This window comes from Vicia villosa, linkage group LG4, assembly GCF_029867415.1.
Source record: "Vicia villosa cultivar HV-30 ecotype Madison, WI linkage group LG4, Vvil1.0, whole genome shotgun sequence".
NCBI lineage: Eukaryota > Viridiplantae > Streptophyta > Magnoliopsida > Fabales > Fabaceae > Vicia > Vicia villosa.
Window position 1 is genome coordinate 193,078,874 of NC_081183.1, and position 25,404 is coordinate 193,104,277.

The 25,404-nt window shown below is 34.9% G+C and overlaps 2 protein-coding genes across 2 annotated transcripts; one reads left to right on the plus strand and one right to left on the minus strand.

Annotated features, from left to right (window-relative positions):
- The first annotated feature begins 4,891 nt into the window (after nt 1-4,891).
- LOC131596545 (protein JINGUBANG-like) lies at nt 4,892-6,963 on the plus strand. Its single transcript, XM_058869223.1, has 2 exons — nt 4,892-5,121; nt 5,530-6,963. Exons 1-2 carry the CDS (start codon nt 4,892-4,894, stop codon nt 6,740-6,742), a joined length of 1,443 nt encoding a protein of 480 aa, XP_058725206.1. The 3' UTR covers nt 6,743-6,963.
- Nucleotides 6,964-16,073: 9,110 nt separating this feature from the next.
- Nucleotides 16,074-21,771, minus strand: LOC131596546 (inactive protein kinase SELMODRAFT_444075-like). The gene is made up of 8 exons (XM_058869224.1): nt 21,514-21,771; nt 21,261-21,394; nt 19,285-19,379; nt 17,860-18,926; nt 17,526-17,686; nt 17,345-17,421; nt 16,931-17,252; nt 16,074-16,837 (listed from the first exon to the last, which is right to left on the minus strand). Exons 1-8 carry the CDS (start codon nt 21,758-21,760, stop codon nt 16,688-16,690), a joined length of 2,253 nt encoding a protein of 750 aa, XP_058725207.1. The 5' UTR covers nt 21,761-21,771; the 3' UTR covers nt 16,074-16,687.
- Nucleotides 21,772-25,404: the final 3,633 nt, after the last annotated feature.

Below are 25,404 nucleotides of genomic sequence, written 5' to 3' on the forward strand. Positions count from 1 at the left end.
ACCCATGTGTAGATAACTTAACTCCTCATTTTTATTAACCGAAGGTAAAGTTGCAAATTTTCATGACGCTCTTTGTTATCTGGCTTATGCAGCTGAGGTTAAATGCATTTTCCGGCTGAGGTCAAATGTGTTATTTGTAGTAGTGGTACTTCTAGGAGATATTTGTTTGTAGATCGTGGAATACCATAATTAAAATTCTATTTTTGAGGAGACAGATGTTGGACACGATGTTGGAACAACGGATCTAACAAGTTAAATCAGACTTAACACACATATGGATAGCAACACAAAGACAATGTAAAAGAAATAAATAACGTCAAATATTAGTAAGCCAGTTCAGTGCAAACAACACCTACGTTTGGAGGAAACTCTATCCAAGAAAGAAAATTCACTACTTCAAATTAATACACTTAGTCTTCTATGAACAACATCTCATGATGCTCAATGCCTCTTCCTAATCCTAGTGACTTTTTATTTTGGTATCCCCCAAAATATGAGAACCCCTCTCACTTTCTCTCAATTACTAATCCCAAGTGATCAACTTCAAAAACAATCCTATTGAATGTTGAGTTTACAACTCAACTAAGACAAACCAATAACTATGCCGAATTACTGAAATATAGAGTGATGTACATACAAATTCAGCATTAACCCTTATGATGGCATTAACGTGGAGTACAAGTTACAATGGCTCAAAACCCTATCACAAAGATACTAAATCGTGCGCACAAAATTCATGTCTCAATCGTGTGACTTGAGCCTCCTTATATAACTATGTTTTCTAGGTTTTTCTCCTTTGGATATTTAATTTGGTTTAGTTTAGAAAATAGTTGATTCTGTTGGATATGATCTTCTCCATAATTGTCTCCAACAATAAGATATGGTTTTTTATATTTCAAATTTAAATATCCATTTAAATCTGATTTGAATATCTCCAGTCGTTAAATAAATCAAACAAACATTGTTAAAATAACTGCAAAAAATCTGATTAAATCCCAATTAGAAATTGTACACTAAACAACATCCATGTGCGCTGATGTCAATGCCAGATGTTGCATTACACATGTGTTGAAGCATCGTGTTCAACTTGTTGCACCAATACATCAAAATTAACTCTTAAACATGAATTTGTAGATCTTCTTTGTAGAGTGAGTCTTGGATAGAATAAGTTAGAATCAAAACTGCAATAACATATGTTTGTTGTAAGATACTAAATGTTGCAGCTCACATGTTGGAACATCAGATTCCACATGTGCCCCTCTGCACCAGACGAAGCTTGAACAAAATCCATATTGTTTTGCATCATACAGCCAATCCAAAAGTAACATTAATCTCCTCCTTAGAAAAATTTTGGCAAAACAACTCTTCAAGAAGAAAAACAGTTGAGTATCAGAGATCCCATTCTTAAAAAACCATCTCCAACAATAGAAGTCAATCCATTAGAGCATATACCAGCAGCAGCAGAAGTTAAAGTAGCAGCATCACATTTGTAGTATAAACAGAAATCATGAGGTAGTTACACACACGTGAGTTTGCATGTTAGAGGTCATGAGGTAGTTACACACATATGAAAATGCTACACTATCATAAATTAGAATGTTACAAAATAGTCAGTCATGCAATAATTCAAGAAGAGTTAGTCATGCAAGAACACATAATAATTAGTAGTCAATAGTCAAAGATTATAAGCTACTACTAACACAGAACAATATTAACCTACACAGATCTGGGCTAGATGTCAAATCAAATGTTCCAGCATGTGTGTTTTCCATAAAAACCCATAAAATTAGAATAGTTAATACCAATAGCAGCAGTTAGTACTAAACACGTCAAAAATTATCATATATCAGCTCCCTCAGAGTCAGTAGTTAGTAGTCAGAAAAATTACCTCATACGCACACTGTTACTCCCCCTTTTGCCACAACTTTGCAAAGGTATTCCTTAGTAATTTTGGCCAGACATCACAGAGGTTAGTATGTTAGAACATACAAATATTAGAACAATATTAGGTAAACCACAACCAATAGTATATATGTTGAACAAAACACTAGAGCATCATGTCAAATATTGGTACAAAGTGATAGAGGTTAGCAAGCCACTACAAAACCATAACAAATTTTGCCCAGATACAGGGGGCTGAGTAAAAAAATCACTTGAAATCAACACCCTTCAGTCTTCATCTTCATTCCATCTTCTTGAATTCATGAAGGTAGCCCAATCTTCATCATCCTCTAAGTCAACTTCATGAGTTTGACCAAGTCACTTCTTCAAGGACTTCCTCTTGGTCACATATTTCTTCCTAATTATAGATGCACCACTCGATGATCCATGTAGAGTGACCCCTCCATTTATAGAAGAGGTAGACCTAACTCTAGTGTTCTTGTTTTTCTCAACCTCATGAAATCATTCGATAGCTTTCATGATTGAGATTCCTTTGGTAGAGGAACTCTTCCTTTGATTTCCATACTTTTGGCTCATATTGAGAAGATTTGGTACTTGATGAAAATAGAGAGAAAAATATAGAGGTAGGAGAAAAATATTATTTGTTGTAGCAAAGGTCCAACTAAAAAGAGGTTTTAAACAATTAAAGTCTACTTCGTTTCATGTGCAGCACAAACCAAAAAGGAGAACCACTCCCTTCACACCTCCCTAGCTTTGGGTGCTATTGAACCTCACATATGCAAATACAAGGGCACCTCTCAGCTTATCAAATTAATTTACTTCCAACGCTTTAATGAAAATGTTATCCAACTGTTGGTCATTTGCCATATGGTCAAGAGCGACGACTTTATCTTCAAAAAGCACCCTAATAAAATGATGAGGAATGTCAATGTGTTTGGTTTTTCTATGTTGAACAGAATTCTTTGAAATATTGATGGAATTCAATTTGTCACAGAATAATGTCATGACAATTTGTCCCATATTGTACTTCTTCAACATTTGTTTCATCCATAATAGTTGTGTACAACTACTCCGTGTAGCAATATGTAAAACCTTAGTTATTGATAATGAGACACGATTTTTTTTCTTATTGAACCAAGATATTATGTTGTTCCCAAGAGAGAAGCATCCACCACTAGATATATTATCTTGAGTGAACCACAAAATTTCATTGGAGACAAATTCTCATTTTTTGGCCGTTATGGTAGTCATTGCCTTCTTGCTTTTTTTCACCATTAGATATGTTAAGAGAGAACGGGAAAATCTGTGAAGTTAATGCTGATCTTAAGTTAAGTATTAATGTTAACATAGACTTAAATGTAATACATATTTAATTTGTAAGGGAGGATAGAGTAATTCAAACATATCATAATTAGGGATGTCAATTGGGCAGAGAATATCTGGAGGATGTTTTTTCGCTCCCCGCTCTGCCCCCTAATTCTTTTTCCGTCCTCATTCATGATCCTCGTCACAGGGAAATATTTTTTCCGTCCACATCCCCACAGACATTGAATCTTAAGAAAATGTATATATTTTTCAATCAAAATTTTACAATGTATTTGGTGCACTTTTTTAGAGTTGTATATTTGATAGTGAAACATAATATATATATATATATATATATATATATATATATATATATATATATATATATATATATATATAATCCACTAGTGACTCTTCATTTTCCCACTAATGACTCTTTATTTTCAATATATTATATATTTTTTAAAATAAAACGATCCACTAATAACTCTTCAGTTTTTAATATATTGATTTTTTTATAAATAAATACGTAAAATTATATAAATATATATTATATAATATCTAAAAGACATGAAGTTAAAAATATGGTCGGGGTCATGGAATATGCGGAGCAGAATTACTTCCTCAATCATGCTTTAAAGTGTCATCAGAAGAACTTTTCATTTCGTCCCCATCCTTGCAGAAGAAAAAATCTCTGACTTCAAAACTTGAACAAATAATTCTCACCGAGATTCCTGTAAACATATACAAATTGATATCCCTATTCATGAAGAACTTTTCATTTCATCCCCATCCTTGCAGAAGAAAAATTCTCCGACTTCAAAACTTCGAACAGATAATTCTCACCGAGATTCCTGTAAACATATACAAATTGATATCACTATTCATAAATAATGCAGAGGAGTATAACCTTTTATATATTTCCTTATATATATATATATATATATATATATATATATATATATATATATATATATATATATATATATATATATATTTTTGGTTACTTGAAAAATAAATATTTTAACATAAAATAGATTGTCAAGATTAACTATATCTACACTTGTTAATTGAACCAAGTCTTACAATTTATTTTTTGTCCAAATTATTTCTAGACAAAACAGTTCAAATATATATACATATGTACTATGTTATATAATCAACCATACATTCAACATTATTTTCCACTTGCATTGCAATTGTGGGATAAATTATTTGCCGTATGGCTAAAAAAACTTATCATCTCTACCTTAAAATAGCACTCAAAACAACAAATTCAGACCACAAAGTGTCAACAACAACCCATAAATTCTTAACATGTTCTTCTACCCATAGAAGCAATCCTATATTTTACCAAAGAAACCCGAATATCCCGGACCCAAAATTATATTTTGTCAGAACCTCTTTACGAAATGTATTTCTCGTACGTGTTCACACATAATTTGTTCACCATTCATTTCCACACCATATTTACACAATTTTATAACCTCTCTTTCCTCTCTCACAACTTAACATCTTCTTCTCCCTTTTCTTTTGGCCAACTAATCAATCAAAGTCTTCATTTCATTTTTTCTTCTTTTCTTTCTTTCTTTTCTTTAATCTCTGGTTTTCATTTTCCGGTGGTTGAGCTGATCCTGGTGTCTGAATCGGTGAATGAAATAAAAAAAAAAAACACATATCTTGAATGATAGTGAGAAAAGAGAGAAAAGAGGACATCATGTTTGGCGACAACAGAAAAAACAACAGCAACAATGGTAACAACAATAACAATAACAATAACAATGTTCCTCGTCCTCAATTCATGCAATCCGAACCTCGGCTTTCCACTACCGATGCCTATTCAGACGACGACTATGCAAAGCGTAGCAGCAGCGCCGCCTCTCCCATGAGCCCTTACTACTATGACCCTGTCAGGTCTCTCCTCTTCCATCTGCTTCTCTTCATTTGTTTCTCTTCATTTGTTAGTTTTTAAAAAGATAAACACCTTTGAATTATAAACTACTAACATAATCATAATAGTAATATATTCATCTGCGTGAATTATAATCAATTTGTTGCAGAGTCATTTGATTTTATTAAAATCAAATGACTCTGTAATATATTACAATAGTTAATCAATTTGTTGCAGAGTCATTTGATTTTAAAATCAAATGACTATGTACAATATAATCACTCATGCAGATGATTTAAATTTATTTATGGAGCCATTTGATATGACTCTGTACAATATAATCACTCACGCACAATGATTAATATACTCTAGCACAATGATTAATGGTTCCTAATCTATAATTAATTAGAAATTAGAAATATGAAATTCAGGTTAAGTGGTGAGGGCTCACCAATGATGATGTCACCATGGAATCAAACAACAAATTCACCATTCGCAAAGCCACAATGGTCACAATGCGAAGAAGCACCACCACAGAATTCCCTAATCGGCTCCCTCGTTCGCGAAGAAGGTCACATTTACTCATTGGCAGCTTCCGGCGACTTATTATACACCGGCTCCGACAGCAAGAACATCCGCGTGTGGAAGAATCTTCAAGAATATTGCGGATTCAAATCCAACAGTGGACTAGTAAAAGCAATAATAATCTCCGGTCAAAAAATCTTCACCGGTCACCAAGACGGAAAAATTCGAGTCTGGAAAGTCTCCGTCAAGAACCCTAGCATCCACAAACGCGCCGGAACATTACCAACGCTCAAAGACATTTTCAAAAGCTCCATTAAACCAAGCAACTACGTCGAGGTTCGTAAACACCGAACCGCGCTATGGATCAAACACTCCGACGCCGTTTCATGCCTCAGCCTTTCACCGGACAAAACCTACCTCTACTCCGCTTCATGGGATCGAACTATCAAAGTATGGAGAATCAGCGATTCGAAGTGCTTGGAATCCATAACCTCACACGAAGACGCGGTGAACTCCGTCGTTTGCGGCAATGACGGTGTAGTTTTCTCCGGTTCCGCTGACGGAACGGTTAAGGTGTGGCGAAGAGAAGCACGTGGGAAAGGAACGAAGCACGTGGCGGTTAAAACGCTTTTGAAACAGGAATGTGCGGTTACGGCTCTAGCGGTCGACTCGTCCGGTTCAATGGTTTATTGTGGTGCTTCGGATGGGTTGGTTAATTTTTGGGAACGTGATAAGCAATTTGCGCACGGTGGGGTTCTTAAGGGTCATAAGTTAGCGGTTTTGTGTTTAGCTTCGGCCGGTAATTTGGTTTTTAGCGGTTCAGCTGATAAAACCATATGCGTGTGGAAAAGAGACGGCGTTATTCACACGTGTGTTTCTGTTTTAACGGGGCATGACGGTCCCGTTAAATGTTTAGCGGTGGAGCAAGATCGTGATAATGCTGGTGGGAGAGATCAACGGTGGGTGTTGTATAGTGGGAGTTTGGATAAATCTGTTAAAGTTTGGAGTGTTTCTGAGAGTTTGCAGCATCATAGGATTGCTTCTGATTCTGATTCGGTGCCTTCTGAATCGGACGGTAGTTATTCGTCGAGTCGGGCCGGGCATAATAAACGGCATTGATTGAACGGGCTTTTGTTGGGCTTTTTGGCCCAATGTAGTTTATTATTTGGGCTTTTTATGGGCCGGTGTGATTCTACTGCCACGTCTCTTCTGGGATGATTGTGTTGTTGTTTCTCTATTTTATTTTTTTGTTAATTGACTTTGATTGATTTTGTTTTTGTAAGGCTGGAAGATGTATATGTATGATATTTATTAATGTAATGTAATATAATTTGTGTAAAGATTTGTTTTAATGTGGTTGTATAGTTTATGTTGGATCGTGTGTGAGTGAGATATAGAAAATATATTATATGATACATTATGAAATTGAACTCATTGATGGGTATTTTCATATTAAATATGAATCTGGATCTATAAAAATAACTCGACTTTCTTAGACTTTTCTTCCATCAAAGTTGTTAGAGATACGATGTATATATGGTTGTTACAGCTTAGGTGGTTCCTTTTTCTATTGAAGACATTCACATTCCATTGTCTCTTCTTGGTTTGATTATGATGATAAGTAAGACAATTTTTAATACTAGTGTATCGGATACAGCAATAATGGGTTTTAGTTTTTATTTGGATTTGTAGGAAAAGGGACAATTAGTTAAATATGAAGAGATCATAGAACTTAATCATGATTGTTATGAGAATCGCAATATCAAAATGTAGTAATATAAGAAAGAAAATCATAGGAGAAAAAATTTAGATTCTATTGGGATTTATGAAATGAAGTGTATATCATGTTTTATTGATTGACTTAAAAAAAATAATGAAATGGAATGCGATGTATTAGTGTATATAGAATATATTGGGCTGATTCACTTTTTGTAATATGGGCTTTGTACAGCCTTGGCCCATTGTTGAATAGGATAGAATACATATGGATAAGCTAAGATAGATTTCGGTTTTATGCATTCAATAACAGTTGTAACAGTTTGTAACTGAATTCAGTTTATCTTCTTCTTCATCTAATCAATGAGAATGCTGAGCTTCTCAAACTCTATCATGGTATCAATCGCCGTTGATCCTTCCAACCTTCCGCTATCAACATAAACCTGTATCTTTCACGTTCTTGAGCTTCATCTTGAAGCTCATCGTCTCCTCTTAATCGTTTCAACCTAACTGTTACAAGAAGAATTTTCTCCACACCATGGATGCATCACCAACAAACACCGATCAACACTCACCGCGTACAACAGCAAAGTCCTCGCCGTTCGCAACCGCGTCCAACCACACAGTGTTTGGACCTAAGCTCTCAATCAAGCTTCAAAAAAAGAATTTTCTGCTCTGGAATCAGCAAGTGGAAGGGATCATAATCGCACACAAGCTCCATCGCTTTGTCGTCAATCCTCAAATCCCTCCGATGTTCAAGAATGAAGATGATTGTCGCGCTAATGTCAGATCTGAAGAATATGAATCTTGGATTGTCCAAGATCAAGCCCTATTCACATGGCTACTTTCAACAATTTCAGAGTCAGTGCTTCCTCGCGTGCTATCGTGCAAACACTCTTATCAAATTTGGGAGCAGATCCACAAGTACTTCACTGCGGTTATGAAGGCAAGAGTTCACCAACTCAGGGCTGAGCTGAAGGTTACAAAGAAGGCTAGTCGCTCTATCTCTGAATTTGTTCTCCGGATTCGAGCCATTTCAGATGCCTTACTAGCTGTAGGAGAACCTATCTCTGAGCGTGATCAAATTGATGCCATTCTTCAAGGTCTACCTGAAGAATACAATCCCTTCATCATGATGGTGTATGGGAAAATTGAGCCACCAACATTATACGAGATTGAAGCGTTGCTCTATGTGCAAGAGGCACAACTTGACAAGTATCGTCAAGAGCTAGCAGTGACCAATGCAACGGCTAACATAGCCCATACTGAAGAAAACTTCAGCCACAAACCCACCAGAGGTGGTACTGCATACCAGAGAGGAAGAGGAAATTTTAGGGGGCGTGGTCGTGGTAGAGCCAGATCAAGCTACTCCACTGGAAACAGACCAACTTGCCAATTATGTGGTAAGTATGGTCATGCAGTTATGGAATGTTGGCACATATATGATGAGAACTATGAACCAACTCCACAAAAGAATCAAGCATCAACTATAGCAAGTGATAGCTCCAAAGGAGAGAAGAGGGAACAAGAAGCCAACAAAGTCCAGGCCTCTGCATTTTTAGCTCATCAAGAAGATCTTGAAGTACCAACCAACTTGGAATCTCAAGCTTGGTTTGCTGACTCAGGTGCTTCCCACCACTTAACACCTTTTATACATTGCTTGTCTAGTGTACATGATTACAAAGGGTCTAACCAAGTCTTGGTAGGTAATGGTCAAGGTCTCAAAATTAGGTCTGTAGGAGTAGCTGCTATATCATCTCCTTTGCACCCTCACACCAATTTAACCTTGAGACACTTACTTTATGTTCCTAGTATAACTAGAAATCTCTTGTCAGTTTCAAAGTTTGCCAAAGACAACAATGTATTTTTTGAATTTCATGCTGATCATTGTTTTGTAAAATCTCAGGTATCTAAGGAGATACTTTTAGAAGGTTTCCTGGATACTAGTGGCTTATATCGTTTCTCCTCCCAGCCTGTGGATTCTCTCGTTACCAGCAATGGTGGCATGTCTACAAAAGGTCCAGTTTCAGCTTTTTCAAGTAATTGCTTTAATCAACTTTCCCTTTGGCATAATAGACTAGGGCATATTAACTCTGTAGCTCTTAAGTCTATTCTAAAACTTTGTAACATTTCATTACCTAATAAAGAATGTACTACATTTTGTAGCTCTTGCAGCATTGGTAAGTCTCATAGATTACATGCCCCATTGTCTAACACTGTTTACACAAATGCTTTTGATCTTGTTCACATTGATCTATGGGGTCCCTCACCAAATCTATCCAGTCAAGGCTATTCATATTACATAGCCATAGTTGACACCTTTACAAAATACACTTGGATTTACTTTGTAAAACAAAAGTCTGAAACATTGGGTGTTTTTAAACAGTTTCTTACATATGTGCAAACACAATTTCATGTTAGAGTGAAAGCTGTCCAGTCTGATTTTGGGGGTGAGTTTAGACCATTTACAAAATATTTAAATGAACTAGGCATTGTTCATAGGTTAACATGCCCACACACTTCACATCAGAACGGTACAGTAGAGAGAAAGCATAGAAGTATAGTAGAAATGGGCCTAACACTCCTAGCTCATGCTAAAATGCCCATGGAATTTTGGGATCATAGCTTTACACATGCAGTTTATCTTTTGAATAGAGTACCAACCTCTAATGCACCAGACTTTACTTCTCCTTTTCATGCACTTTTTAAGACTTTACCAAATTATAGCATGCTCAAGACATTTGGTTGTTCCTGCTTTCCTCACCTTAGACCTTTCAACAAACACAAATTGCAACTCAGAAGTTCTGAATGCATATATTTGGGAATTTCTCCTCAACACAAAGGTCATAAGTGCCTTAGCAGTGAGGGAAAAATATACATCTCAAAAGATGTTATCTTTAACGAGACTCAATTCCCTTTTTCATCTATCATAGATAGCTCATCCCAAAGTGTCCCTAATAGTACTGTCAATCCTGTGTTTTCCTCTAGATTGTTGCTTTACCCAGCAGGTAATTCCACTAATGTACTTTCTGCTAGTACACACAGTGCTCAAACTACTTCTGTACCACAATCTGTGTCCTCCCTCCAAGAGAGTCCAAATTCAGGTCATGTCCCTTTCACACAGGCTGGCACCCCTACTAACACCCTACAGTCATTGCCTGACAGTACTTCCAATCCCCTGTTGGACACTACCCTCATTCCCACTACTACAATGCATACTAATGAGCCTAGTCTTCACTCTGGTTCACTTGAGTCTCAAGATCAGCTGGGAAACACTGCACCTTCAAACACCCCTGTACCCAATACCATTTCTGAACATATACCACCATCAGTTTCAGCCACCAATAGGCATGCAATGGTCACCAGAGGCAAAACAGGCAGTCTAAAGCCCAAGGTGTTTTTAGCTCACACTGAGCCTACTTCTGTCAAGCAGGCATTAGCTCATCCTCAATGGTATGAAGCTATGAAACAGGAATATAATGCTCTTATTGCCAAAGGCACTTGGACTTTAACTTCTCTTCCAGCTCATAGAAAGGCAATAGGTTGTAAGTGGGTATTTAGGGTGAAGGAAAACTCTGATGGATCTATCAACAAATACAAAGCCAGATTAGTAGCCAAAGGCTTCAATCAACAATTTGGCTTTGATTATCATGAAACATTTGCACCTGTGATCAAACCTGCCACCATCAAGATACTTTTCACTCTTGCACTAACTTACAGGTGGGAAATAGAACAAGTTGACATCAACAATGCTTTTTTGAATGGATCTCTTAAGGAAGAGGTGTACATGACTCAACCACCAGGTTTTGTGACTGAAAACAAAACACTTGTTTGCAAACTCAACAGGGCTCTTTATGGTTTGAAGCAGGCCCCAAGGTCATGGTATGAGAAGCTCCACAAGACACTATTTCAGTTTGGATTTATAGCAAGCAAATGTGATCACTCCTTATTCATTTACAGCCACCAAGGTACAACTCTTTATGCATTAGTCTATGTTGATGATATACTTATCACTGGCTCTTCCTCTATTCTGATTCACAAAGTGATATCTAAGCTACACCATGAGTTTGCTCTGAAACAGCTGGGGAAACCTGAGTATTTTTTAGGTCTTGAAGTGAAATACCAATCTAATGGCTCACTCATCCTCACTCAGACCAAGTATATCAGAGACCTCCTTAGCAAAGTCAACATGGAAGAAGCCAAGGGTGTGGCAGCTCCTATGTTTAGTCACTGCAAACCCAGCAAATTTGGGACTGATGTTATGGAAGATCCCTTACTCTACAGGTCCATCGTAGGTGCTTTGCAATACATTACCCTAACTAGACCAGATATAACATTCTGTGTGAATAAGGCTTGCCAATTCATGGCCAATCCATTGGATACTCATTGGAGCATGGTGAAACGTATCCTCAGATATATCAGTGGCACTGCCACCCTTGGACTTATGTTGTCTCCAGCCAAACAAAATCAAGCCTTCTCTATTAGAGCCTACAGTGACTCTGACTGGGCCAATGATATTGATGATAGAAGATCTACTTCTGGTTCATGTATCTTTGTAGGCCCTAATCTGATCTCATGGAGCTCCAAGAAACAATCTCTAGTAGCTAGATCTAGTGCAGAAGCTGAATACAGAGCATTGGCACATACAACTTCTGAACTACTATGGCTACAATCACTCCTTGCAGAATTACAAGTCAAATGTTTCTCCCCTTCTCTTCTTTGTGACAACCTAAGTGCTGTTCTACTCAGTCATAATCCAGTGCTGCATGCTAGAACAAAACATATAGAACTCGATATACACTTTGTGAGGGAGAAGGTAGCTGCCAACAAACTTAAAGTTCAGCACGTTCCAGCTTCTGCGCAGCTTGCAGACATCATGACAAAGCCATTACCAAGTGCAGCATTTACAGACATTCGAAACAAGCTCAAGGTTGTGTCAATGTCACCTCCTTGATCTTGAGGGGGAGTATTAGTGTATATAGAATATATTGGGCTGATTCACTTTTTGTAATATGGGCTTTGTACATTATTTCAGCCTTGGCCCATTGTTGAATAGGATAGAATATATATGGATAAGCTAAGATAGATTTCGGTTTTATGCATTCAATAACAGTTGTAACAGTTTGTAACTGAATTAAGTTTATCTTCTTCTTCATCTAATCAATGAGAATGCTGAGCTTCTCAAACTCTATCACGATGGAATATGTTTGATCTAATTCCATTATATTAGTTCATTCTTTTTATTTCATTTAAATTATAGTGTATTTAATGGAGTCAAATAAATTCATAACAAAATTATGATTTTTTTTCTCCAAATTTAAAGAGTAAGAATGGAATAAAGATTATCATTTTTTTTTATTTCTAATAGTGAAATAAAATATTAGTTTCGCTCTGTCGTAAAATATCAAAACAATAGAATAAAATTTATGTTATGTTCATTTTCATTCTGTTTGATTCTATTCAACTATGTCCTACCACTCTATTAGTGTTAAATTATCCAAAGAGATTCTAAAAGTGAAAATAAATATTCTCTTTCTTGTGACAACCATAATGCAGGTCATATGATATTTATTTACTATTATTTTTAAGTTTTATTTTTTGTTACGAGAATAAAAATAAAAAAAGAAATTATAATTATAAAAAGAAAGTTCATGCTACCTTGACTATAAGAATCTAGCTCAACCTGAGATAGAAAGTGACATGTAACATATTGTCATAATTTGAAGTAACTCCAAATTTAATTAGAAAATTAAATATCAGTTGCCTTAAAATTAAGTATGGGTAACTATGAGATGTTTGTCTTCAAATAAAATATGTTTGATGTCCTAGAATACTTTACAAATTTATGAAATTTATGAGTGGGGAACTCGATCAGGCTAATACCATTTGACAAGTCTGTATATCAGATTGCGTATATAAAACTCATATCTTTCAATAATGAGAGACCATGGTAGATAATAGTTCGACCTTGAGGATATCTAAAGAGCTTGAATAAAATAAAAAAATCATGTTACCAAACCTCTAGTGAATTACATATGGTCCCACCAAAGCCAGAGCGGGTAGGTGGTTCCATTGCAGCTTCCGTCAACATTACTAATTATATAAGAGAGATTTAGTGAGTTCCAGGTGATCTTCAATATTACCAATCAAAAATTTACTAATTCAAGTATGAAAAGAGCTTGTCATGTCATGAGTAGGCAAACAAAGGCACTACATGTGAGTATATTCACGAGAGATGCAAGTTGAGTGTATTTAATGGAATAAAATAAGTTAGTAACATAATTAATATTTTGTCCTCCAAATTTTTACTTTCATTAGTTATACTAATATTTTTGAAGGAAAATGTAAAAATGGAATAAATTATAATAATTTTTTCAGACTCCAAACAATAAAATGAAATATTAGTTTCACTCGTAAAATATCAAAATAATATAATGAAGTTTATGTTATGTTCTTTTCATTGCGTTTCATTTTATTCAATTCTATCACGCCACTCTATTAGTGTTAAATTATTCAAAGAAACTCTAAATGTGAAAATAAATATTTTATTTCTTGTGACAATTATAATGCATGTCATAACATATTTATTTGTTTACTATTATTTTTTAGTTTTATTTTTTGTTACGAGAATGAAGATAGAAAGATATTAATAATTATAAAAAGAAAGTTCATGCTACATCGACTATAAGAATTTAACTCAACTGAGAGAGGGAGTGACATGTAACATATATTTTCATAATTCTAAGTAACTCAAAACTTGGTTATGTAATCTGCGTCTTGGTTTCCTTCATAACGAATATGCGTAAATCTGAGATGTTTGTGTTCAAGTTAAATATATTTGATGTCCTACATTACTAGACAAATTTATGAAACTTATGAGTGGTGGACTCAATTAGGCTAATACCATGGGATAAGTCAGTATACCATATTGCGTATATAAAACTCATATCTTTCGGTAATGAGAGACCATGGTAGATGATAGTTCGACCTTGAGAATATCTAAAGAGCCTTGAATAAAATCAGGGAAGCCATGTTACGAAACCTCTAATATATTACAGATGGTCCCATCAAAGCCAGAGCGGGTAGGCGGTCGATTGCAGCTTCCGTCAACATTACTAATTATATAAGAGAGATTTAGTGATTTCTATTTGACTTGATGATCTTAAGTATTACCAATCAGAAATATACTAAAGCAAGTGTGAAAAGAACTTATCGTGTCATGAGTGGGCAAACAAAGGAAGTACATGTGAGTAGTTTCATGAGAAATGCGAATTGAGTTTTTGTTTCTGTAGAGGTATATTTGTAAAAGACTTTGCAATGGTGGGAGATGTTACACCCCCAGGAAGGGAGACAACCCTTATGTCGCCTTTAGAGAGATACCGCCTCGCCCTAGCACTTTCCTCTGGCACAATCATTGGAAAAGAGGAGATAAGACGTTTCTTGGGTAGAGAGAAGTGAGTCTTAGTAGTTGATCCATGTTTCCCTAGAAAATATAGATTCAACGATTCACTATTGACTAAGTGGACCCTTCCCAAGAAACTCTAGGCCCAAAAGGCCTCTATCAATACATCCCTCTAATTGAGATAGATGTTCATGACCATTAAAGCACAAACTTTTAAAATACAACTTAAAAAAAGATTGTGAGTTCAAGATAATTGTGTCATTCTTGTTGAATTGAAATCCTACTTGCTACACAAAAGTTCAAGTTGTAGACACCTCTAATTATGCACAATCATAAAAATGTTTGACGTTACTTCTGAAACACTATTTTAAGTTCAAGTAGGGGATTACTGGAACATGTTAATATTCTAATATGGAGATGAATTTGAATTGTTTTTCTTAAATCCCATATTATTAGAAAATTATGTGGTTTGTGTGTTAATTGAGAAAACTCTAAGTCTCAAATTAAATACATTTTATATATTCATTATATAAAGATTGCAAATGTTTATTTCAAAACAAGCCAAAAAAACTTCTTGAGTTTTTCCTTTTCTCCCTCTCTTTACTCTGCGTTTTTGAATTTTCTCACTCTCTTTACTCTGCATTTTTGAATTGTCGAAGTACCAACTTTTCCCTCTTTCTTTTTACTCGTTAAATTTTTCGAGTATTTTATTGAATTCTTTTTAAAAAATTATTTGAATTTCTCCTTGTTTGAGAAATTATCAAGTATTTTTTTACTCTCTTTTTGGAGAATTATTTGAATTTCTCCTTGTTTGAAAAATTATTTTATGTGATCAAACAATCAATATTGAATTCTCTTTGGAGAATTATTTGAATTTCTCCTCGTTTTTGAAATTACGACTAGTCTCTATATCATATATTTATACTATATTTAACTGGTATGTGCACTATCAGATGGTTTATTTCAAGATTGATTATATACTGTTAAAGTAGTAATTCTAAAATATAAAACTAAGTTGTTTTACCTTAGAGGCGTCGTAGTTGATCGTCTTTCTTCCACAATTTTGACCAACACTGCGTGACATTTTAAAGAGAACGACCTAGTGTGCACCTCAACTCAAAACAACAAGAAAAAGTTTCATCCTCCGTGAAAACTAGTCATTCTCGGTCTAAGAACATGGTTTCTTTTTTCTTTTTTCTTTTATGCTATGCAAAAATTAATAGTATGAAAATGAAGAAATTAAGGTGACTAAACTCTATTCATTTTTGTCAAAGCTGAATTTGTGATTTGATTTGTTTAATGTAAAAATTCAGCTTATCTAGGTTAATTTTTATATAACAAAATCTCTAATGAATTACACAATGAGTTCCATAATCTTGAAGAAATATTTAACATTTTTTTCTAATGTAGCAATCTCAGGTTGAAAATTGCAATCCATAATTTCTTTAACAGATACCTTAAATAACGTATCAGATGGAACTTATAAACGAACAATTTGTTGGAGTATAGTGTGGCCACTTAGTACTGAATCCAGACAGGCGTGATGAAAATAAAATATCATAAAAATGGATTGTTTAAAGGTTACTTAAAATCTAACCATTCGAAGAAAAATATGGATGAACTATTTAAGTATAATCAGTCTTTGTAAAAAATCACATGATAATGGCAAATGGTAACACAGCTTTAAATGAGTTCTTAAATTTTTTGCAATGATGTCTCAACCTCCCATTGTATCACTTACAAACCTTTATTTCTTTGAGCAGTTTGAGATATTGACTTTTCAACACGAAATACGGTGTTTGTTTTGTGTGAATGTTTCTATATGTTTATTAGAGACATGCATTTACCACGGAGCTGACAAACAGAACCATATTAACAAAAACAGAATCCAAACAGAACCATATTAACAAAAACAGAATCCTCTAGTTCAAAAACCATTGTAGATATCAATGTGATAACTTACGAGAATGGCTTATTTTACCTTTAGGAGGAGTATGAGAACTCAAACCACTTAAATGACCACTTATGCTACCAACTGAATTGATGTCTAAACCCAAAGAACTAACTGCATTGCCCCCTTCAAGTACTCTGAGGATCTACAATCATGTTACAAAAATATGTTGTATTTAATCATAAAATAAATTAGTAAAACAAACTAAGATACATAAAAGAAACTAAATAATTCACACCTTTGATATTGCGGGTCTGGAATCAGGATCCAGACGTAGACAAAGTGACACAGCTCGTGCCATGGCTTGAAATTGAAGATTAAATTCTAGTGACCCGTCAGAATCCAACCATGGGTTGAGAGATCCAACATTTTGTAAGATATGATTGGGGTCCAACATGTGTAGGGGGTGAAACAATTCAGAAAGATACGGGTGTTCGTTGAATTGTTCCAACTCACGAATTCTTTGACCAGTTATTAACTCTAATAAAACAATTCCAAATGCATATACATCTACTTTACATGTAAGAATTCCAGCATCAAGATACTCCGGAGCAATGTACCTAGGTAAGGTTCATGCAAGGCAAGCTTGATTAGAATCAAACAATTTATTTGTATATTGTATTTTGACTCATTAACCTGCATAAAAAATTACCCTGAAGTTCCCATAACACGATCTTCTGTATTTATGTTCCATTCTGATTGCCATCTAGCAAGCCCAAAATCAGCCACCTAAATGAATGGTACATCATTCAATTTAACGCTTATTCTTTTTATTTGATCGGTTATACATCATAAATTTGAAGTAAGCTTTTGGCTGAGGCTCAGTAAGTTACCAGGGGTTCAAAGTCATGCGTTAAGAGAATATTTTTAGGGCGAATGTCTCTGTGCACAATGCAACCAACTCTACAATCTTCATGGAGATAGCGCAAGCCTCGTGCAACTCCGATTGCGATCTTTAAGCGCGAGTTCCAGTCCAAAGGTATACTCTTGTTGCCTGTTAAATATACAACAGATGATAGAGTCTCGATGTGATCAGGATTTTTGCAAAGAACATTCAAATACAAACATCAAAGTATTACTATTAATAGAGAGATATAAAAGTCCTAACAATTGTTATATATAAAAAAGAAACCGGAAACAAATGTAGAAAGTTAGTAAATATCATACCATGTAAGCAGAGGTCTAAGGATCCATTACATATGTACTCATAGACTAATATCCTCGCATTGATTTCTGTGCAAAATCCTATCAGTAATACAACATTCCTGTGTTGGGCACAACTCAAAACCCGAACTTCCCTGCTGAAATCAAGATCTGCTTGAGAGCCACTAAATTTAATTTGTTTGACTGCGACAACCTGGCCATCTTTCAGTATTCCTTTGTGAACCACACCAAATCCACCTTCAGCCAAAAAATTTAAATCTGAGAACATGTCTGTAGCTTCTTCTATCTCTCTGTAAGAAAACCGTCTAGGAGGGTTTCCAAATACAGGTGCTATATTCTGACACAGTGAGCACAAGGGAGGAGGTATAGAGGAATTTCTACCCAAAGGAATAGGGCTATCTCTGATGCTTGAGCTGGTGTCATAACTTACACTTTGAGTTTTGTTAAACTCAAGTTCATCTGTTCTCTTCTCTTGATCAGAGTGTAAAAAAGTCTCAAGTAAAGTTTTAGAATTTGGAGATTTAGTTCTTTGAATCATTCTGTTTTCAGCTCTTTGAAGCTTATCGTTATTAATGTGGTTCTGAGAGATCCAAATTTCAGTGTTGTTATCACTAGCCACAGATGATGTTAGGAGTTTCCTTGAAGGGGGTGGGCTATCCCTTTCCAAATTAAAGTATGATGGTGGCTGGAAGTTGAAATCTTTTGGCTTGTTGATTGGTTTGTTTGTTCTTTTGCGAGGTCCCTGGCCATTATACAGTGGGTTTTCTTTATAGACCAGAAACGGAGAAGTCATTGAGTCTGAGCTTGACACTGAATCTAATCCAGTATTGGTTATAACAGATGAGCCTGCTACTTCAGGGCTACCCACTGGGGTGGAATGCTTCAATCTGCGTCCATTTAGCTTTTTGATTTCTATACCTGGTGAAGAGGAAGTAGAGAAAAATGGTGTTTGGAGTTCATCGGAGGGTCCTCCTAAATTAAGTCTGAGGACTTTAGGCTGTGATCCATTCATCACCACAATGCTACAGTTAAGTTCATCCATGCAATGTTTTACCTCTTGCTTTAGTTTCCTGTTTCAGTAAAGTTAAGGAGTTCACTAACAAATATTTCACTGATAGGGCATGCAGCAGCACCAAAACGTTGTACACATTAATTCTGATTGAAAGTTATGTTATGCAATTATTCAAACAAACCCTATTAACTAACAAATAATTGCCTATATGGCTATATCAATTAAATGATTACCCTTAACGAACAGCAGTTATTCAAACAAGCTAATATTAGTCGCTTAAGTATAGCTAATATGTTGTTGAATCCTCTAATAAAATTCATAATGCAAACGTGCTGCAAAATAACATATTTGCATTTAACTTTTGACACAAACTAATGTAGCTCAGAAAAAAGAAATACTTTTTGATGTTTAATTACTTGTCCAGTATGACCCAATGGGAACCACTCCATCTAGCTTCAGCCGCCACAGCACCACTGGGAGATCCCGTGACAACCTTAATCTTCACCCTAACCTGCAGTTATAAAAACTATAACATAAGCCAATTTCAACAAATATACAATGCCATACCAAAATAGGATAGTGTAAGAATTTGAATGGAGAAAATGGTTAAGAATTTGAATGGAGGAATTGGTAGGGAATTTGGACGATTAATTGGTTAAGTTGAGAAGAATTTATGACTTATTACATGAAAAGATAGGACACATAAATATTTAATAGTTGAAAGCCATTGAGATTTTCTTAACTTGTTTCACTTTATGAGATAAATATATGATTTGTCTGCTTACTGCTGGTCATTGGCATTCTCATTCATAATCATAAGATTTTAGAAATAACTTCAAACATATTTAACTATATAATTCAATCTAGATAAGTCATATGAAAGATCTTTTAAAAAAAAGTGCATCATAAATCAAGAGGTCATCTTGATACGGCCAAAGTATTCTTAAGGTAAGACATTACAAAGAAGACTAATCCATCCCCGTATAATATTAATATTTGTTCTTTTGCCATTAGATTCAATTGCGTACTGTTGAAGCAAGTTTTCTTCCACTAGTTCCAACTTACAAACACAGCATTGTTCGCTGTATTGACATGACTTGTGAAATGGTTTGTAAATGTACAAATATAAGGCCCGGTGGGGGGAATACTGGTATGTCTTTACGTAGAACAGGAGGCAGCACAAGGACAAAAAATCCAACTTGCTCCAATAGAATGCGCTTAATCATTGTAACAGATTTATCTACTATTGCCTCACTCTCACAATATAAGGTAGAGAAAGAAATTGAGAGTGATGTGAAAGTTATATAATAAAAAATAGAAACTTAAAGAGAAATGGCTAAAATAGATAAGAGAAGAGAGTACTAGGGAATGAAAAAATAAGTTAGTCTTATTTTATTTTATTTTATTTTATTTTGTTACAAGGTGGGGACTAGTACCTAAAATTGTTCAAAAAATCAATTACAGAATACATACAAAGACACTCACTCCTTGTAACTTATTTTAGTGTAGAAGCTTCGTGCATGTGTAGTTATTGATGCATCATAATCAAGACAAAAATTAATAATAATTTTGCAAAAAGAAAGACTAGAATCATGAAGCACATGGGAATCGAATAAACTAGAGTTAAGGCAGTACAGATCAGAAACTTCCTAAACTCAGTCACGCTAGAATATATATACTAGTATATTTTTTGGATCAATGAAATTGCATAATATTAAAAAGACCAAAAGTTGCTAATCAAATTATTGAGTTGAATTTGATTAATAATACATGGCCTACACTAAAATTTTGGCGCACTCAATCATCAGGAGATAGTCACATTTTTTTTATCCCAATTTTTTGTTTGAAATTTTTTATTTTAAAAAACAAAATCAGTATTCAAATTTAAACCATTTGAGTTCAAGATTTTATGTTGTAACAAATCTTATCTATTTATTTGAAATTGACTTTAAAAAACCGTCAGCAATTAGGAAAACGACCACGACAATACAATACTGATAGGTACATATCAATACTAAAATCACTATTTCCTGGTTTTATGTGAAAGAAAAAATTGTGATCACACAATAACGACCGCAATCAGTGTTGTAACACCTGTACCGACCGAATTTGCCAGAACTTTTACGCGACCGGTTTTTACCTTGCTGAACAGATTAAAATTTAACCTCAATTTTACATATTAAAATATTATCAACCGTTGATTTGATATCAAACTGTGCATATTGTAACAGTACAAAATCTAATTCCTCAAAGAAACCAGTTTCGAAAACGACAGCACAAATCCTAAACGGAACTCACAGAGAATTTCTTCAGGTACGATAACGGTTTCATATATAACCGTAATTATTTATCGCGGTAAACAGTAAAAAAACGCGGTAAATTTCAAAATTACCTCAATGTGATTGTGCAACTGAAAAACCATCTGAGCACAAGACTCAGAGATATCAGAAATCTGCTCCGGCGACTTTCCCGCGCGTCCATTCGAACAATCTCCGGCAAGTCTCGAGAAATTCCAGAATCTTCTACCTAAAAAATCCAAATCAAGCGTAATCAGCTAAATCCTAATCAGTTGTAATCAAAATGAAAACAGTTTAGAAAATTCGATGAATGATTAAAACCGAATCCAATTATCGTTTTCGATTTACCGGTTTTTTCGGTAGAATAAACGGCGAGAAGTGTGATAGAGTCACTGGAATGAACGATGTGAGTGAGTGCCCATGCTAACGCGGTGTTGGAGATCACCTTGTCCGCTTTAACCGCCACGAGAACTTTGTTAGATACGGTGGCGGTGGTGGCGGTGTGCCTCGCGCTTTTGGAACCGACGATTTCGCCTCTTAGCATTGAGTTTTCAGGTTTGGGTTTGGATCGTGTGTGTGAATATTGATTTCGCATGCATTTAGTTTTGTGAGGTTGATCGTTAAATTATTTCTTTTTGATTTAACGCTCTATGTTTCCAACTGGCAGTTTTGGAATCATGGTTAGATAAGTTAACCATGGTTAAGTTAGTAGTGTTGTTAGTTGTTGGTAGTTAATTATATGGTGCGGGACTGCGGGTACTGTCTAATTGCTTTATTTGTCTCACTAGGTGTAAGAAATTGAAACCTGAATTTGTAATTTGGATATTAGAGGAAACAGATTCTTTAACAAGTATTGGTTGAAAAGTGTGATTTGTTGCTCAATTATTGATTTTTATCTTTAGATTAGACTAGCTACTTTGGATTAAATTTTATTTTAACAAATTGGATTAGCATATTTGAACTCTCAAATAAACTTATTTATAGTAGATGAATTTATAACTAATTATAATTTATTCATTATAAATTTATTTATAGTAGACGAATAAGTTAGTAGTGTTTAATAACTATATAACAGTTGAACTAATTTATAAATATAAATTTATGTAAAATATATTTAATAGATTTGCATTTTCTTCTTTCATTTTTCTTTCTATTCTTCTTCTTTTTTATTTCTCTTTATTAAAAAGTTATTTTTTTACTTTAAAAAGAGTGAGAGATTAAGAGAGATAGAGAAAAAAAAAAGAGAGAAATAGAGAAAAAAATAAAAGGAGAAGATTCAAAGTCGAGCATTAAAGATCGAAAAATAATTGTAGAATAATTATACTTATTTAATAGAGATTGAAAAAAAGTTTGATGTTTTACATTGTATTAGAGATTGGAAAATAAAAGGAATTAATATCATATAAAATAATTCCAATAATGTTCAAGAAATTATGAATAAAATTAAAAATAATTTAAGAAATTAACTTAAATATCTAAGAATATCTTGCATTGATGTAGGACCACACTTCAATTTTGTAGGTAGTTGTCCTTCATGCTCCAACATTTTTTATTTTTTAATGTGGAATTTCATATTTTTGGGAACCTTTAGTCTTCATGATTTCGATCGTACACGAATGCAAAGTTAAAAAAATATGATTTGATTTCAATGGTAAAAAATATGTTGTAAGAACTGAATAGCATAGAAATATCAAAGATATAAATATTTAAATTTGGTGAATTTGTTGGTTTACACATTATTCACAAGTCAAATCCAGTTTGTGAAGTTACTCAACAAAATTCTTCATCGTGGCAATCAATGTTTGTTCTTAAATTGTCTTGTTGAATAAATATTAAAAATCCTTTCTCATCTCTCGGTCATTTTGTTTTAATGGCGAGTAAGATTTTCTCAATCAAGTATGTCCTTATCACATGTTTATTAAATAAAGTAATTAGTTTGGTTTCTAGTTTTCCTGCGACTCTATTAATACTATTTCTTTTAGCTGGCTCTTGCGTGACAAAAAGAAATATACCAATTTTTCTAGAAAAAATCATTTTCTTGTGCAACAAACCTTGAACGAGCTATAACACTTAAGAACGTGATTTTTCAATGAAGTTTTTACTTTTGCATGTGTGTAACAAAACTTTTTCATCTTGTAGTAAGTAGTGGTTCTCGCATTTTCTATTGGTATATCTAATGGATGAGTAAGATCAATTCGAGGGGACCAGAAGACCGTCCAAGAACTCTATCAAAACGATCTAGAAATGATAAGGGAGCTTGTTTCCCAGGGTACTGCCCCTATCTAGAAGCACGTGACTTAGATGTAGCAAAGTGGGACCCTAGAATGGGGACTGAAAATAAAAGGTTCACTCTAACATAATACTTGAAAGAAGTCTAGATTAGGCCCTTTGACCAGCAATTCACCAAGCTAAGCACCTCTTTATTTGAATATGAAGAGGAAGAGTTTATCTCCCTCATGAGGAGGAACATCAATTTGTTCGCCTGGGCGCCCTTGGATTTTCCAGGCACAGATATAAGTGTGGTATGCCATCGGTTCGACATTGATCCCACTGTGAAACCAATATCTCAAAGGAAACTCAAGGTAGGCAAAGATAAGAGGGCAGTTATTGATAAAGAAGTGCAAAAGTTGACAAGCGTTGAAGATTTTTAAGATATGGAAGACTTATAGGACTTTTTGGAAACTTCAAGATGTCTTCCATAAGCCACTTTGGAATCTTTTTTCTATTTGAAGATTTTATCTTGATGATATGGCCTTTGACAAAAAACTGCTTTTCGTTGACTTTTGAAAAGGACCTATAATTTTTTGTACCATATCTCTCAAATGAAGCATTTCTGGCCTTGGCATGTGAGAGACAAAGTTGTAGAGAATCCAATTTCCTTCAGAATAGGATTTCATTGGGAAATTTTTGATATTCTATGTGAAAGTTATGGCCAGTCAAAGTACAGTTGACTTTTTAGACCAAAAACCCTAATTTAGCAACTTTGAATATTGTTGATTTTGAAGCTTTTCTTGATAAATCATGATCAACCTTTGATCAAATGATGAATTATACTTCAAAATAAGGATGTTGACAAAAAATCAGGAGTTTTGATTGTGATTTGACCATAGTTGACTTTTAGGTCAAACTAGTCGACTGTTGACTATTTGAGCAATTGAATGAGCAATCTTTGGAATTGAAGCTTGAATTTTGGTATGGAGATAATTTGAAACCCAATAATCCATATGAAATCCATTGGAGACCTTTATTCACCAATTTTCTTAAGAGAATGCAAAACCCTGGTTCAGGAGGTCTTTAGTTAGGAGAGAGTGCCTTGAGTTAACTATTTGAGCCTTGAGTCATTGTATGAGTTTGAAAGTGAAATGGGATGGACAAATTTGGGGGTATGACAGTGTGTCGGACACGCAAAGCAATGTTTGGACCCCTCAGACACTTCTCTCCCCAGGCACCACAAAACTTTCCCATCTCCAGTAACGGGCACCAACCGTGCACACTTCTTTCAAGATCACGAGCTACTCTTAAGTCATCACTCTCATGCTCGGAAGCAACGACTGCATTCAGAATGATTCAATAATCTAGGCCCAACCAACTGAGGGAAAAAGGGAAACACTTTTCCTCCTGCCCCTCTGTCGGGGATGTGTCCTCACCTGGCCTGAGGGCTAGCAAACCATCGATTTCCTCGGCCAGACCTCCATCTACGCCAACATCAAGACGTCCATTTTACCCCGCATTCAGGGACAAATGACCACCTGCTCGCTGGGCACCATCGCTGCCCAGAAGTACGTCTCTGCCCGTCCTAACGGCTAGTATCGGGTAACCCTCCAGGATTCAAGTTTTACGCCTAGATTCCTGGAAGTCACATATTTTGGACATAGATCCTCAATCCAACCCAAAATATGGACTAAGGACCAAGCGCTGGGGGCATTATAAAAACCTTTCATTTGAGAGAGTCAGGTAATTCAAATCTTATTCTAAAAACACTAAAATGTATTTGTGCTCCTACTGACTTTAGCGTCGGAGTGTCTTGCAGGTATACCCCTTCCTCCTCAACATTCACATTGTTCGCAAAGTCTTTGGTCTAGTTCAGGTTCTGATCAATCGGTAAGATCAATGAAAATGCAGTTTTTTTTAGGTATGAAATTAATTATTTAAATATTGTTGGTTATCCTGATTTATCCTCATGTTTTAACGACTACAATTTTGATATTTGTTGAAGTCAGTGATGATATATTTTAAATT

Coding starts and splice junctions, on each gene's coding strand:
- LOC131596545 (XM_058869223.1), top strand. CDS start 4,892: ATGATAGTGAGAAAAGAGAGAAAAGAGGACATCATGTTTGGCGACAAC. Junction 5,122..5,529: donor TACTACTATGACCCTGTCAG/GTCTCTCCTCTT, acceptor TATGAAATTCAG/GTTAAGTGGTGAGGGCTCAC.
- LOC131596546 (XM_058869224.1), bottom strand. CDS start 21,760: ATGCGAAATCAATATTCACACACACGATCCAAACCCAAACCTGAAAAC. Junction 17,687..17,859: donor CTTAGACCTCTGCTTACATG/GTATGATATTTA, acceptor TATATTTAACAG/GCAACAAGAGTATACCTTTG. Junction 17,422..17,525: donor CGCATGACTTTGAACCCCTG/GTAACTTACTGA, acceptor CCATTCATTTAG/GTGGCTGATTTTGGGCTTGC.